Genomic DNA, 17,644 nt, shown 5'->3' on the forward strand with positions numbered 1-17,644 from the left:
GGACCCCAAAGTGGCCCGCCACCCATTCGACAGTTCTCAGTAGGTGCAGGCAGGCCGGGGAGGCCACCGGCCCTACGCAAAAGAAGTCGTCCAGATAGTGCACCACCGCACCGTTCCCAGCCTCTGTCCGTACCACCCATTCAAGAAAAGTACTGAACTTCTCGAAGTACGAGCAGGAGATGGAACAGCCCATCGGGAGGCATAAGTCCACAAAGTACTCCCCTTCGAAGAAGCACCCCAGCAGGTGATGACAAGCCGGATGGACCGGAAGCAGCCGAAAGGCTGCCTCGATATCCACTTTAGCCATCAATGCCCCCCGTCCGGCCCTTTTCACCAGCTCGACCGCCCGGTCAAACGATGCGTACGACACCGAGCACAACTCCCTGTCGATGCCATCATTCACCGACGTCCCCTTGGGGTAGGAGAGGTGGTGAATGAGCCTAAACTTCCCCGGTTCCTTCTTTGGGACCACCCCGAGAGGGGAAACCCTAAGACCTTCCAATGGCGGAGCTGAGAACGGGCCCGCCATCCTACCCAACGAGACCTCCTTCCCTAACTTTTCCCGAACCACCCCAGGGAACTCCGCAACCGACTTAAGGTTGCGCCGCCCCTGCGACCCACCTTCATCCCGGAAGGGGATAAAGAACCCCTGCCCAAAGCCCGCCCGAAGTACCGCGGCGTCCGCCCTGTTACCGTAGCGGCTTAGCCAAGGTTCCATCGCGTCTAGCCTCACCGGGGTTAAGCCCCTGGGCAGGGGAAGCCCCTCCCCCCCCTCCGCTCGCGGCTGCACCTCCGGCAGTCCCCGACCTTCCTTTAAGCATCGGGTAAGCCCGTGGGCGCCCCCGCAACCCGAGCACTCGTGTTTAAAGCGACAGGCGGTCCCCCACTTGCACTGGCCCTCGTTAAAGAGCCAGCAGAAGCCCTTTGCTGTGGCGGCCGACGAGGCGGACTGCCCCTTTGCGCCGGCTGTGTGCTGAAAGGGCTGTGCTTTCTGTGCCATCATCAATTTCATCCAGAGAGTCAGGTCCATCTGGTCCTACCTCATTCCCGGATTGGCCGCCAGGCGTTGGCGGAATTGCTCATCATACCGCCACCACGCCAGTCCCCCGTAGGTGCGGTACGCCTCCCAAATACCGTCCAAGTAACAGAACAGGGAGGAGCATAGGCCAGGAGATTTCTCCCCCAAGACGCTGGCCAGCACACAGAACGCCCGCAGCCAGTTGCCGAAAGACTTCGGTATCTTACGATACCGTTTCTTTTTCTCCTCCTCCTCCTTTTTCTCATCCTTCTTATCTTCCTCCTTGAGGTCAATAAATTCCTCTAACGGGAGGAGGGAAAAGATTTCACAGAAGTCGCCCTTCCATATCTTTTCCTTCACCTCTTGTTTGAGGTGTACCCCTAGGGGGCCCGCAAAGGACACATAGGCGTGCTGCCTGGCCGCCTCCGGGACCCCCCCCCCCAGCCAACTCCACCCGCTCGCTTGTCACGTCCGCTAGGCTGCCCGCGGCACTGGGGCCCACGCCCGGGCCCGGCTCCACGTCGACCGCCCCTGCGACCCCCGACCCCCTGCTCGAGCCCGGACCTGTAGAGACCGTACCCGAGACCCCTGGCCCCTGAGCCCACACCTGACCTACACCGTCCCCTTGTTGCCCCCCCGCTCCCAGTGAGTGGAGAAGTGCTTGTAGTGTGTGAACCAATGTAGTGGATTGCAAAGAGGAACGTAACTCACCGGCCAAGCCCCCCGTCCGACTAACGCTCGGGGCTGCATCGACAATCGCTGTCCGCCTTGGATGAGGAACATCCGTGAACGTCCCGCCAACCGGGGAGTCCACCCGGTGCCCAGCCAGCACAGAGGGAGAACGACTCCGAGACCTGTAACGAGGAGAAGAAGTCCTGGGTAGGGAGCACCGACCATCAGCTACCCTCCCGTCCCGCCCCAGGGAGCGCCTGCCATCCGACCAAGCCTCCCGCTCTGTGTCCCCCCCGCTCTGCGTTCCTGAGGCCCGAACGGCCCCGCCCCGGGGACTACGACTCCTACCATCCCGGTGTGATTTCCGCCTCTGCCGACCACGCCTGGAGGCCCTGCCCCCGTCCCCTTCTGAGCCGCCCGAGGTGGACCTGTCCCGCCTATGCCTACCCCCCGTCCCTTCGGGCCTACACGCTCTAACCGGGGAAGTGCTGGTACCGCTGGACCCTGAACTGGACCTACCCCGCCTACCACTGCACCCCGGCAACCGCTCCCTAGAGCGAACCACCTTCTCCCCGCCCCCAGTACCGCCCCCCCATACCTGCTGAGCAAAGCCTAGCCCGACCCCCTTTCCTGACCCCCACCTGAGGAACAGACCCATCCGCCCTCAAGGACTCTGACTGCCCCATAGGCCCAGACCTAACCCCCCTTCCGGCCGAGGACCCCCTATTGCCCCCAGGGACCCCTCCGGAGACCCCAACCCCTCTCTCCTAGCTGCGCACCCCCCTCTTGTAGCCCCTGCGCTAGCCTGAGCCCCCTCAGTAATCACCTCCCCCCGCCCTGCCCTTCCTCATGCTCCGGCCTGCGCCCTCCACCCCCATTAGCCCCACTACCACTGGGCAAAGAACATCCCTCCCCATACACGCCAAGGGGGCCCTTGGCAGAGCCCCCTGCACTTGCCTGGTGATCCAGCAGCCTCCGTGTGGGCCCCACGTCTCCGGCCTTGGCAGCAGCAGTCCCGGACGGAGGGGGCACCCTCCTGGGCCGCGACCCCACGCCGACCGTCACTCCAGAGGGCCCGGCCGACGCCGCAACCCCCGATCCAGGTGCGGCCCCCCTCGACCCGAGGGCCGGACCGTCACGGTCCCGGGCAGCCGCCCGTCGCTCCGCACATCCCCGCGGCCCAGGCAGCACGTCGGGAGGCGGGGCCTCGACCGCATGGCCACCGGGCCCGTTGCGTCCTCCTGCCGCCGACTCGCCAGCAGCACCATCTTCACCAGGCCCCACGCCTGGGCTCAGCCTCCGCGGCGGCCTCCTGGCACGAACCGGACGGTCCCGTTCGCCCTCCTGGGCCGTCATCCCCGCCAGGGCCGGACCGAGTTGGGCCCGCAGCCATCCAGCTCCACGACCCTGCGCCGCCGACCGGATCACCTCCAGCATCTTCTCCACCTCATCCATGGCCCTGCAGAAGGAGAAAAAGGAGACCCCACCAGACCAAATAGGTGCCCACAGAAGTGCACACAAACTCGGTCAGGTAGGAGATTAAAAGTGAATTAACACAAAATGGCTGCCTATTTAAATATCCCATCCCCTTTACCCATAACCCTATACTTCCTTTCCTCCTCCTATGCCCGCCTCCTAACTCCTGTCAAGGCCCTTGTCCGCTTAGCTGCGCTTTGGCTACCTGGGGCTACAAGATAAAGGGGGAAATGCCTACTTCAAATATTCACCCCCTTAGCCTACCTGTCTGCGCTACTTTACTGTGAATTGAGCAAACAGCTTGTCACAGCACTAGAATTCACTGCTTAGTCGATAAACCTTGCAAATCTGCTTTCCGTAACGTCATCCCTCCAATCAGTGACAAACTATAGCTCCCATGAACCCTATCCGCAATGGTTGAGACAAATGGGAGTTGCAGATTGTACTTGGAGAGAGTAGAAATTATAGAGTGCCTTAATATTATCATTTACAAATATATGCCCGTTTACCACAGTTTTTTTTTTTTTTCTTTTTGTGATTATTAAAGACTGAACGTGACTTGATCACCAGCAAAACATGTAAACGACAGGATTATTTACACTGTATATATCATCAATTGGTTGCGTTCGAGATAGCATAAAGTGCACGGAAACAAATAAAACAAAGTTCACAGCCGGTTAGCGTGGACCCAATTACACGTGGAAAGCTAGATCGACCGAGTGTTCATGCAAATGCGAATGGCCGGCCGGCAGGGTAACTCATACCGACGAACATTTATGTGTGCTGAACGTATGCAGAAAACGAAGATTCATTCGAAAGGACTCACGGTTTGGGCGAACCGCCGAATGGCCTCCATGCGGATGAAGGATACTCACGAAAACCGGCGGGCTGTGTACGAGCGTCGCGGCAGATTGACGTCAGAGGTCTGTGAAAACGGAAATGAAAGCGAATTTCCGAAATCGTCGCAGACAGCTGAGTAAGGGGATTTGCTGGGTTTAAATAGCCATAAAATCCCTCCCACAATTTCAGGCATACGCTATATATATATATATATATATATATATATATATATATATATATAGTGAAGATAGGCCACAGCATTCACCAATAATTTAACTTCTTACTGTATATAATACATAACGTGTCATTGCCAATAAATAACCCATAAATTAACACAATTCCCGGGTGATACCCCTCCCCATCGTCTTACCCTTGGTGATATCCACTATGCACACACTAGCTGTGTGCCATCCAAACCTTAAGCACACTGGCCTTTAGTGCACACATCCATACCATTGAGATTTGGGGAGGGGCAAACCCCACTATACCATCATATCCATTTAGTTCCTCTACACCCCACCCTACGCCCTGCTGTTTTAAACCTCAAGCTCCACCACCCAAGCTATGGCCTAGATTGATTAAGCCAATCTCTGTAAGATTAACACTATCACTGCTAAAATAAATTATCACATCCCTTCAAAACTGCAGTGGTTGACACATTTAGAAACCCTCTAATGGAGCTTGATACTGCAACTTTCTATAACCATTTGGCTATGCGCACACCTCCAATCATTTCTGAGTACCACACCAGACAGGCAAGTATCGGGGGGAAAAAAAAGTACTAGGCGAGCCATGTCCTGCCTAAAACTGTCAGCCAGTGCCCAAACGGGAATATTACCGAGATCATTCCCTGCCTGGTGAATTACATAAAAGGTCTAGCATACCCAATAGCCTGGATAACAGACAGGCTTGGAAGTTGAGCCCAATAAGTAAATTTTAATACATAGGAGTGGCTGATCAGCCACCCCTCTGGAGGGGGTAGAACCCAGGAAGGGAAAGCAAACAACCCAGATAGGTGTACAAAAGAATGAAACCTCCTCGATTCCCACTTCCAATCTGATGTATTATCCCAATTGTAAATCCAACGCTTAATGCTTCTGTTGTCGTTCCTACCCAGAAAGAGTGGCCCCTGAAGTTCCATCTGCAGATACCCATGGCATATGTAGTTTTCCAGAAGACACTAAGAAAGTGGAATGTGGCTAGTCAAAAGGGGGCCATTCTGATGAGTGAACATAAGGGGGGCCTAGAACCTCAGATAGACATGACAAAACAGGTCCCTGGGCATACTGACCCCAGGATGTCAAAATCCACCACCTATGCACCATTGCCCAGTACGTCAGTTTCGGAATGGTGCATTAGGAAGCGGACAAACCCAGGTTCCCTGGGAACTTCAGTGAACCTTAACCCCCTTCAAGGACTTGTGTGCTAGGGCTAACCAAGTCACCCACCTCATGGCTCCAGAAAGGCAAGAGAAAAATCTCCTCAAGATGAGGCATGTTCTCAAACCCACAGCAGTCCGACCCAGTCAGGTCTTGCCAGATCATAAACTCTTAGTGACATCCAGGATGCTGAGCAATTTAAACCAAAAACAACCTGATAGCATTGTAGAAACCAAACACTCTGCTAAAGACCTTAAAACCTTGTCCCATCACCCTGGAATCCATATGACTCTTGTGGGGTTCCTGTTAATATTGGGGCTGCTTTTGAGGTGTTTGAAGAAGACGGTTTCTCTGTAATGTAGAGATAATTAAGTTAGTGTGACCCAATTATCTCCCAGACACAGATAATGTTTGTAACAGATCACCTGGCACCCCGACTGGGTACCTCCATTGAAAGATGTTCCTAGAGCTTACAAAGGGCTCCAAGTGCTCCGCCAGACACCACAACCACCGTAGACCCCACAAACCGCTGCAGCTTGGTTGGGGGTCTCGCCGTCTCCTACCCACCCTGGACCTATGGCAAGGCTTTCCCAGAGTGAAGCAGGAACAAGCTTTTACAAGAGCTTAGAAGTGATTATCCAAGGGAGCATGCAGAGCCTAGCAAACCCTTGTAGTGATATAGCAATTCCCCCAATAAGAGACAGGACTCTAGATTGAGGGTGAAGAACTCTGGTTTAATGACACACACTGCTTTTATGCAATTCTCCCATGCAAGGGAGATGCCCACAGACAATTATACATTAGCCAATCACACAATGGTTACATCCCACACATCTCCCCTTATCCTGAGAGGTAACCCAATTATCCATACAGTTTAAAAACATGCTTTTTACCCAACTTTCATAACTCTAAAACTATACATTCAATCTTCAGCACAATTTACTTACAAACATGTCTGGCTAAGAGGAGAACTAGCTAACCAATCAGTTACACAGAGTCCACCACACAGAAAACCCAGACAGACAGTGGGCCCCTTGGTCAAGTCAGGGACAAGGGAACACCAAAGATAGGGTGACTCCCTGAATTGAAGGGGGCTTTAAAAATTAATGCAGAACCAGGACAATAAGTAGCCGCCCTTCTGTTCCTATAATGCTTAGCTAGGCATCCACATTTCCCTTGTTCCCTGGCCTGGTGCACCTGGATATGGTTTGAGAGCTACCACACTCCAAGCACAAGTGTTTGAATGTGGCTCTGAATTTAATCTTCCTGGCGTGACATGGGTTGAGTCATAATGGCTAACCAGAGGAACACATTTATCTGGTGCCAACCCATGGATGGCCGCACAGCCATCCTTTGGAGGAATTACTTGTCATACTGCCATCAGCTTAAACCCCACTAGATGTTACATGAGGTCCCAGTAACTGATAGCTGAAGTAACTTTCCCCCACTAACGCTCGCCAGGATCACAAAGTTCAGAGCCAACACCCAGATGTCGTAGGGATCTTCCCGAACCAGAGTTTCTTTGTCCTTATTGGACTCCTTCCCCTCCTCAGGGATGCCAAGGAGGCAAAATATATTTCTAAAACCTGACAGTTTAAAATCTTGCCCTTCTTTTCCTGCTTTAAATTCCAGCCCAGAGGGCCCGCTCAGCACATTATAGGCTGCCCCATGAGCAACATTCTTTGCTATAAAAAAGGACTGAGCCACATTGTACCCACCTGTCCCCCTATAGTGGGAGGAGGGAGTACAATCCCAGAAACAGTCCCAGGCAACAAGCATAGCCACCTGGTCTTAATATGGTTATCCACTGAATGTGCTGAAGTTAGAGCCCTTTAAACACATTCCCATTGTGGGAAGATAATTTATGCATGGTCCCAAGTAGGCTGCCCAAGTGCCCCTGTGCAGCTTGCAAAGGATTTGATGTTGTATACACATAGCAGAGGGCCCTGCAGGACAGGAGAGCAGAGTAGGATCAAACGTGCTGGATATGCAGGACAGGTCTGGAAATCTGCAGTGAAAGGATCCCGATTAGAGGAAGCCTCCCACCAGGAGGGAGGTGCTGTGGAATGCAGCAGATGCTGTTGTAGGTAGCATCGCTGCAGTGGAAGCCTGCAAGTGCACCATCTGTACCTGCCATCATCATGCAGTACCTTAGCCCTCAGGGCAGCATGCATGCTTTCTATGCCAAGGAGGCAGTGTGATTATATACTCCAACAAAGCCTAGAGCTGTTGCTGAGTAGATTATGGAAGTAAAAAAACCTGTAAGAAACACCCTTATATATCCTGAACCTAGCTCCCAGCCATGCACTTAACATTAACTATTCAGTGCTCCCCCAAAAGGGACTTGACCTTCCAGCTTTGCTTCCCTCCCAAGGGTCAAACCTGTAACAGAGCACGAGTCTACTGATGAACATTCATATAGCCAGAATGTGGTAGATTCCATATAGACAAGCATTTCAAAGTTAGAGACAGACTGAAGATTCTAGAACACATTTTATTAACCAAAACATGACGACATTTCAGATAGACGTTCACATTCTACCATTCGCCATCATGCCCGGATCAGGTTCCATGCAGGAGGATCCCATGGCAGCATTAGAAGTCGTATCCATCTCATGGTTTGTAGTCTTCCTGGCTAACCATCAGATTATAGTAAGTGACCCCTTTCCATGTTCCCTGGATGGATGTCTCATAACCAAACAAGGTGCGGATCTTGGCACGGTAAGGCACATCCATTTCTCCCTTTGTCACGGATGCCACCATACGTATTGAATGCCCACCTGGTACCGCCACATCTGTGCTGGAGGTGAAGGTAGTCTGCAGAAGTCAGATATTTGACACAGTTTTAGGACAAAGACATTTAATATGAGGTCATCTTTCTATATTTGAACATGCACAGAAGAGTTATTAGCTAGATCCTGGATTTCATGCAAGACATTCTAGGCCTAAGACCCATGAAGAATTTGACAAATATCAGACCATTGTTGTTCCATATGCATCTTCAAACTGCACAAGAGAAACGGTTCTGAAGTCAGTAGAATATTTTGATGCCATTTACCCACACAAGACCATATTTACTGTTTACATCACTGGATTACATGTCTGACAACCTGTAGGAACACTTGACTAAAAGCCTAAACACACCACATTGATTGTCAATACTATGGTGGAGAGGTATTACAGCCATCTCCCATTTGGGAAGTCTTCTGTAATTTAGATCCAGTTATTACAAAGGATGCTACATTAGGGCACTGAAACATTGCACATGCAATGTTCTTAATTATGTGCTGGGGCTAGTTGCACTCTGATCTGGACTGCTGAATGTCAGTTTGATGCATGAAAAACAAAACATCTGTCACCAGTGTGTTGTGCTGACAGATGTAAAAGTCTTGCACACAAGCTGAGTGGTGAAACAGACCAATCACAAGCTTCTCTATTGGACGTGCCAGAAGCTTCACCATAGGCGTGCGCCGGGTGTGCCTGGGCACACCCTAATCCCTGCAGCACGTGCTATGTATTGAGACCGGCAGGGGAGATCTCAGGATCTCCCCTGCCGGCTCATGCAGAGCCGGCGCTATCCGAGCGCCAGCTCTGCTCTCTCAGCCTCCCCTCACCGGCTCACAGGCAGGGAGGGAGGCAGGAGAGGACCTGGGGAGCTATTGTCAGCAGCTCCGCCGGGTTCCTCTCGCGAGATCTGAGCGTTGCCGCGGCAACGCTCAGATCTCGCGTGAGTGGACTCTAGCCCTGCGGGGCTAGAGTTCACCCTCCACTGGACCACCAGGGATGGATGGCGGCAGCAGCAGCATCCCCCTCCCAGGCATAAGGTAACAAGGGAGGGGGGATAACTGATCTGCCCCCACCTCCACTGGACCACCAGGGAAAGCAGCAAGGAAGGATCCCCCCTCCCTACATAAAGTAAGAAGGGAGTGGGGATATTAAGTAATGTACCTCCACCCCCCACACACATTACACAAACAGCACACCAACAGTACCCTCACACACAGTACATTCACAGCTTTGTGTCTATATACACATATATACGCCGCGTGTGCTTGTGGGTGCACACCCTAATGCAATAGGCTGCGCACGCCTATGAGCTTCACCTTGTGCTGGGTTCAGGAAAGGTTAACCTTTTTTAAAAGGCATTACCCATTAGTCACATCAGTGATTTTGTAATAAAAAGTATATTTTTATTATGGAGTAACCCTTCAGTCATACCAGATGTCCTTCCATTTTGATTTCTTGGCCAATAATAGCAGCATTTCTTATGCATAGCTCCACCCTCACCCAGATCAGGAAACAATTGAACAACTAGACTGTAGGCATCAAAAGGTCCCTCCTCCTTACAAACAGTCGTTCTGTCCTCAGTCAGACAACAGGAATTGTATTATATAATGAGTTTTGCAGCAATTAATGTTGCTTTAATTATTCTTCCTGGCTATTTATCATGACAGAACCAGATATCCGGCATGGGTGTTATCTGAGCTTTTTTAAGTGGACTGAAGTTTGGAAGGAGGGCATTGAAACACATTATCATCGCCATTTATATTGCGCCAACAGATTCCGTAGCGCTTTACAACACTTGCAAAGTTCATGGTTAATTCTTCCCTGTCCTGATCCGGCTGAGGGTGAAGCTACCAATAAGTGATGCTGCCATGATAAATAGCCAGGGAAAGAAATATACTGGCAAGTATGAAATACCATTGTGGTATTGTTAGTCATTTAATACAAGATTTTTTAATTAGCTATCCTTAAGTGGAACTAAAATATATAAGAAGGAAAATATGGGAGACACCAGCAAATAAATGCCCTCTCCTAAATTTGCTCAATTATTAGAGACCCTAAATACTAGCCTTATGAAAACAATTGATTGGAACAAAACAAAGTGCATATGTCCATCTCCATACATTATGCACACATGCCAAGAGATTTGGTCAGGAACACAGGTTTATTATTTACAGACTTTTGAAGTAAAGATATGGGGTTCCATTTATTTAATGTAGAGACGGCCCTCATTTCCAGTAGTGCTTGGAAAAGGTAGGTCCGATTGGTTTTGTGGGAACATGATTAATAGCAGGGGTAGGCAGCCTTCAGCACTCTAGATGTTGTGGACTACATATTGCTTGCAAGTAAGGGGAAATTTAGTCCACAACATCTGGAGTGCTGAAGGTTACCTACTGCTGTATTACAACATTGGTGGCCACATTACCATCTCTGGCAGGAAGGTTAGTAGGCAAGCGAAGGAGCTGGGGGATTCCTTAAAGGGAGAGCTCAATCTTTGTAGTGGGTCACAAAGCATCAGAGTTTACAGTTTTTGTGAAAAAGGTGAATGGTTATACATTCAGAGTATAAACTCTTTACCTGGGTTTCATTGGTCTTGGAGAAGTTCCAGGTATGAGTTGTGCTTGTGTTGATGGAAATCTTTGACTCTGTTTCTCCTATGAATGGGACTCCAGCTTTAAAGCTCATCTCTGCACCAACAGAGATTGTGAATCCATGTTGCTGGCTGAAGGTGCTGCTCTCAGTCATGGTCTTTGAGAACCTAAAAGCAAGAATGCACATAATGCCCCCCATCCATGAATGATTCATGCCCCACAGGGTGAGTGGCATGGTTGGGGGGAGGATTATGACAGAATTGGAGGGGTTAATGTGATCGGGTGAGTGACAATGCTAGAGAAGGGGAGTGTTCTAGGGAGAGTATGGCATGGGTGAAAGACAGGATTGGGGAAATTAGACAGTTACACCATATAACATGCACACATACTGATACAGACAGACGTCATGACAAGCATTTAGATGCATAGCATGACTCATGCAGATACAGTGACAAATACAGAGCATGGGTCACCTGATCGGCTCTTGAACACGCTGCCTAGGTTGTTGCACCATGCAAGCTGCGGTGCACCATATGGCAGTCATGCACCCCGATCATAGGGCGGCATGGTAGGTCCACCACTGCATGGGGCAGCAGTTCATGCACTCTACATATTTCCCATTATATGGTTATACTCACGAGAAGGTGTGCTTTAATGGGGTGCTGCTCTTGTTCACATAGATCTGGCTCTGCACCACCTCTGTGCCTTGAGATAGGACTTTCCCTGAATCTGGAAGGAATTCAAGGCTCACAATGCTTTGGATGGTTTTATCAATTGTGAAGGAAAGGAGGGGGTATTGATTGTAATCCCATCCCAGATTCTGTGCATTCTTCACATAGCTGGTATTATCAACGGTCGGGGCTCGACCTTTATAGATGTTGCCATTCATTGAATCCACACACCACAGGTCAAACTCTGGGGAGAAAGCCATGAAATGTGTCAGAATCCGCCAGCCTCCATTTCCAATAGTTGTGCTGGAGCGAAGCCATTCATCATTTGCTTTGGTTGGGGGGCTTCTCATCACAAGCTTGTCATCCTTTGTCACTGCATACAAGATGCCTTTAGGGTCAAAGAAAAGGGCGTAAAAGTCATTCCATCCGTCGGTTCCTATTTTGGTGGCTTGGCCATAAAGCCAGGACACATTTTCATTGCTTGGTGCTGGACCCTTGTAGAACTCCCCATTCTTGGTAGCTGCATACAGAAGACCATTTGGATCAAAGAAGACAAATTTAAACCTATCCCAGTCAGATTTGCCAACTCTCTGGGCAGTAGAGAACCAGTCCAGGTTTGGATTTGAAGGCATAGCTCCCGTGAAGAGTTCTGTACCACGCACAGCAAACAGCACCCCTTCTGGGTTAAAGGCAAACTTACTGACATTATTCAGCTTCCCTACAATGTTTGATCTGGCCCCAAAGCTATCCAAGCGATCTTTAGGAGGTAATCCAGCTCTGGCAACATAATCCTTCACAGCAAACAGGAGGGTATCTGGAAGTCAATAGAAGGTTATAGCCACTATCAGACAGTTAATAATACAACAGTATGAAAGTACAACATGGGGTTTGTGCCATAAAATATTGTAATCTTTGGCACTTCAGATGTTATGGAGTGCATTTCCCAGAATGCTGGCAGAGCATCAGGGGAGATTTAATCCACGACATCTAGAGTGCTGTAGTTTGCCTATCCTGGTTCTAGAGGAGTGATTATATAGAGTTTGATTCTTGAAGAGCAAGTTTTTAGATGACATTCTTAGAGAAAGTCTATTGCGAGATCATATCAAGATTGACAGTGATGCAGACAAGACTAAATTCATATTTACAGAACTGAAGGTATCTATCTGGAAGTCTATTTAGCTGTCACAAGTCTGAAACAGCAACAAACACTATTCCAGTTCGAACACAAACTTCACATGTGGAGAGAACAGAGTATATAAGAAGCTCCCAATTCCCATTAGGAGAGCCTACAATATTATTGTGCCAAAGTTAGACCGAGGGATTTGAGAAACCACTTGGGGCTCCAGGCACTGTGTTAGTAACACACCTGGCTAGCAGTCATTTCACAGCCAATATAGTATTGACAACACTCCCACCTGCAGTTATAAGAAGTAGTTCCAGCATGAAGAATTTGCATTTCAACCCTACATTTCCCATATGTCCCAACAGGCCAAGGCTCTTTTAACCCCTTAAGGACACATGACATGTCATGATTCCCTTTTATTCCAGAAGTTTGGTCCTTAAGGGGTTAAAGTCCTGTCCATGGGTGTAGGAACCCCCCAAAAATCTGGGGGGATAGCATTTTTACTCGCCGGGTATATTCTTATTCTGTAAACTAGGAGTTGTTTGTCCCATTGTAGATAACTACAGAATTTGCAGTCGCTATATAAATGATTAAATAATAACATTAAAGGGTCACTACAGGGAAGGGGTTTTACTTAACCAGACACAGAGCCGGGATCCTCCTGATGCCGCGCCCCCTATTTAGTCAAAATGACGAAATAGGAGGATGCGACCAGGGAGCAATAAAACACTTCTATTCAGAAGCGTCATTGCTCCCTGGTGTGCATGCGCAGCTTTGCCGCACATGCACAGATACTTCATAGGGCGGCATTCATGTCTCGACTAGAAAGCACCCATAGTGGCCATCTGAGTGTCCACTAGAGGTATTCCTCAGCAGTATTGTAAATACTGCCTTATTACGAAATGGCAGTGCTTACATTAAAAAGCCTGCAAAGACATGCTATAGACACCAGAACTACTACGTTTAGCTGTTGTGATATATTTTGAATATAGAGGAGAAAAAGAATCACAAAATGTAAGAAATAAAATGTCGATCATTATTCTAAAAATTATTTTTAAAAAAAATGCACATTCCCAGCTTAATTTTTAGCACGACATATGACGCAAAATTTTGTAATTTGCAGATTACTTTATTTTTTTTTATACAAGGTGCTCCCCTTCCCAGTCTGCAGTGCGTCAGGGAGCCGCACGCAAGCTGAGGGCACCCGAGGCCGGCAGAGCTGGGGGGGAGGGGAATTTCTCTATAACCTGTCCCCCCGCATGATTTGCTGGGGGGATGCATCCCCGTCATCCCCCTGGTTCCTACGCCCATGGTCCTGTCCTAGTATCGCTTCCTGGCATCCGGAAATTACTCTCCGCATGCGGTTCAAACTCCGCTTAAAGAGAGACATCAAGCAGCAAAACCAATACACCAGGCTGTGTTAGTTATGGTGTGTTCCTTTAAAAGGTTACACCACCCACCATGACCACTTCAGTGATTGTGATGATAGAAGCTGAATACCACCCACCATTAGCAATCCCAGAATAGGACACTGGTGGGAGTGGAGTAATTTCATTACTGACTACACTCAAGTGGCAGGGCCCGACCCAAAATAAGTACACAGTTTTTCTAGAGTCGTGACAGTTAGGAGGCATGGAGGAAATATTTCCAGCATTTCAGTTTATTTGTAAAGTGAGAGCAAATGCTACATTTAAGAAAGCCAGACAGGAAAAGGGCTATGGCATTAACGGAGATTCCATATTGCTACTATTGAAAACATTATGAATGGCAGACAGTTGTCCCTTCAGTTAGTAAACCTATAAGATTAATTCAGAGAGTTTGTTTAGTATCCTGGATGACATTCTTCTAACAAACAGTAGCAGAGAGTCAGCGAGGAGCTACCAAGAATGTTACAGAAATGGTCAGCTATAAAGAGAAACAGGAGGATTTGATTCCTGAGCACCTCAAGATTATAAAACACACAATTTAAGAGTAAGTGGAAAAGGTCAGTGAGGAAAGACTTCTAATCCATGGAGAAACTAGCAAACATTATTCTCTGCTCAAAATCACCACAATTAGAGAGTAGGCTTGTTTAGCATCCCTTAAACTTCACTTTATTCTACAGGTATCCCTTACCTGGTGTATCCATTATAACAGAGAGATCAGAAATCAAGCTCCCAAATCTCTAGACTCCCAGAAAAAAATCCTTCTTGTTTCCTCTAGGAGTCTCTGGCTTGTGTAGATCAGGTATAAATTGATCTGCCTCGGTGCATTAGCTTTATAGCCAGGAACCCTCCCTAAACACAGCTGTACCTGGTTAAATGAGTGTGAGAATGATTATCTGGCAGGGGAAGAGTTAACATTTTACACATGTGTGAAGTCATCCCATTACAGCTAAACTCATTTGGGAAGATATGTATAAAAAATACTTCATTGTCTTCATTGTCTTCACTGTTGCTACAGATTTAGCGAATACATCTATTTCTTAAAGGAACACTTCACAGTAAAAAAAAGTTAAAACATTTAAAAATTGCTATGTAGTGGATATACTTCCAATGATTAGAGTATACCTTAAAAGAGCTTGCGAAAGTTATTATAATTGGCTCACCTTTCAGAGTTAATCCATCCATGAATGGTTTAACCCCTTAAGGACCAAACTTCTGGAATAAAAGGGAATCATGACATGTCACACATGTCATGTGTCCTTAAGGGGTTAAAGGAACACTATAGTCACCTAAATGACTTTAGCTAAATAAAGCCGTTTTAGTGTATAGATCATTCCCCTGCAATTTCACTGCTCAATTCACTGTCATTTAGGAGTTAAATCACTTTGTTTCTGTTTATGCAGCCCTAGCCACACCTCCCCTGGCTATGATTGACAGAGCCTGCATGAAAAAAAAACTGGTTTCACTTTCAAACAGATGTAATTTACCTTAAATAATTGTATCTCAATCTCTAAATTGAACTTTAATCACATACAGGAGGCTCTTTCAGGGTCTAGCAAGCTATTAAAATATCAGGGGACAAGAACATCTTAATTAAACAGAACTTGCAATAAAGAAAGCCTAAATAGGGCTCTCTTTACAGGAAGTGTTTATGGAAGGCTGTGCAAGTCACATGCAGGGAGGTGTGACTAGGGTTCATAAACAAAGGGATTTAACTCCTAAATGGCAGAGGATTGAGCAGTGAGGCTGCAGGGCCATGTTCTATACACCAAAACTGCTTCATTAAGCTAAAGTTGTTCAGGTGACTATAGTGTCCCCAAGGTCTTTGTTCCAGTTACAGAACTCTCAGCCAATCGGTCCTTCCTCTTGCTCACATTCTGGGCAGTGATGCATTGATTGGCTGAGAGTGGCTAGAAAATCAGTGAGTCCCCATTCATAAAACCGGCTTGAAAAAGGTACATTCCTTTCCATGCTATTTTTATGAGAGAACAGTTTAAACCTTAAAGGTTAGTAAGACCCAGGGACATCCTGGCACCATAACAACTTCAATTCAATTAACTTGCCCAAACTGGTCCTTTAATAGGAAAAAAATAATGCATTTTAAAATGAAAAGTTTTTTTTTTTTATTCTTAGAAAAAAATAGAATATGAACTGTGATGGAAATTGTGGTGGAAAGGGACTGTTACACCTGGGTTTTTTTTACATCAACAACCCCCACTATTTCAACTGACGGTGAGGGATGGTGAGGGACGAGCCCACACATGCCAGGAGCGTCTTAGCCCTGGCAGGAACTCTACTGATTCTGGAACGAGCAGCAGAGCTGGCGCGGCACAAGGCCACATAGCAGGAGGCCTGCACAATGGCCACACATCTCTGCCTCTGAGATGCAGTGGACAGTGGAACAGGGGGCGGCATGATCGGAGGCCAGGTGGACGGGCAGTGCAGCTCCTGCCCCCAACAGACCTGCACCTGGTGTGCAGGTTGCCACCGTCAGCAGCGCTGGCCTGGGACGGGGCCACAATCCAGCACTGCACCCCTTGGCAGTGGATGAAGGAAATTGAGTGGGGTTCAGTTCCTCTGTGGCCCAGTGGGCTGAGTACCTCCCCAGTAGTGATGTCGCGAACACGGATTTTTCAGTTCGCGAACGGCGAACGGGAACTTCCGCAAACGTTCGTGAACCAGCGAACCGGGCGAACCGCCATTGACTTCAATAGGCAGGTGAATTTTAAAACTCACAGGGACTCTTTCTGGACACAAAAGTGATGGAAAAGTTGTTTCAAGGGAACTAACACCTGGACTGTGGCATTCCGGAGGGGGATCCATGGCAAAACTCCCATGGAAAATTACACAGTTGATGCAGAGTCTGGTTTTAATCCATAAAGGGCATAAATCACCTAACATTTCTAAATCACAATGGGTATGGATTGACAACTGACATATGACATATTGACACCTTGAGATATGGATTGACACCTTGACATATGGATTGACACCTGTCCTCAGAGACCCTGATACACACTGACACAGAGCAGAATAGAGACTGTTCCCCCTACATAGTGTCACTTGGCAGATATGGATTGACACCTGTCCTCAAAGCCCCTGATGCACACTGACACAGAGCAGAATAGAGATTGTTCCCCCTACATAGGGTCACTTGGGAGGTATGGATTGACACCTGTCCTCAGAGACCATGATACACACTGACACAGAGCAGAATAGAGACTGTTCCCCCTACATAGGGTCACTTGGCAGATATGGATTGACACCTATCCTAAGGATCCCTGATACACACTGACACAGAGCAGAATAGGGACTGTTCCCCCTACATAGGGTCACTTGGCAGATATGGATTGACATCTGTCCTCAGAGACCATGAAACACATTGACACAGAGCAGAATAGAGACTGTTCCCCCTACCTAGGGTCACTTGGCAGATATGGATTGACACCTGTCCTCAGAGACCATGATACACACTGACACAGACCAGAATAGAGACTGTTCCCCCTACATAGGGTCACTTGGCAGATATGGATTGACACCTATCCTAAGGATACCTGATACACACTGACACAGAGCAGAATAGGGACTGTTCCCCCTACATAGGGTCACTTGGCAGATATGGATTGACACCTTTTCTCAGAGACCATGATACACATTGACACAGAG

At 48.2% G+C, this 17,644-nt stretch overlaps 1 protein-coding gene across 1 annotated transcript; it reads right to left on the minus strand.

The window, feature by feature from the left end:
* Positions 1–7,928: 7,928 nt before the first annotated feature.
* LOC134614115 (uncharacterized) lies at positions 7,929–14,768 on the minus strand. Its single transcript, XM_063457558.1, has 4 exons — positions 14,670–14,768; positions 11,399–12,245; positions 10,747–10,927; positions 7,929–8,202 (listed from the first exon to the last, which is right to left on the minus strand). Exons 1-4 carry the CDS (start codon positions 14,680–14,682, stop codon positions 7,999–8,001), a joined length of 1,245 nt encoding a protein of 414 aa, XP_063313628.1. The 5' UTR covers positions 14,683–14,768; the 3' UTR covers positions 7,929–7,998.
* Between the last annotated feature and the right edge of the window lie 2,876 nt (positions 14,769–17,644).

This window comes from Pelobates fuscus, chromosome 6 (genome assembly GCF_036172605.1).
Source record: "Pelobates fuscus isolate aPelFus1 chromosome 6, aPelFus1.pri, whole genome shotgun sequence".
Lineage (NCBI taxonomy): Eukaryota > Metazoa > Chordata > Amphibia > Anura > Pelobatidae > Pelobates > Pelobates fuscus.

Coding starts and splice junctions, on each gene's coding strand:
- LOC134614115 (XM_063457558.1), bottom strand. Junction 10,928..11,398: donor CCATTAAAGCACACCTTCTC/GTGAGTATAACC, acceptor TCTTGCTTTTAG/GTTCTCAAAGACCATGACTG. Junction 8,203..10,746: donor CCAAGACCAATGAAACCCAG/GTAAAGAGTTTA, acceptor TGACTTCTGCAG/ACTACCTTCACCTCCAGCAC.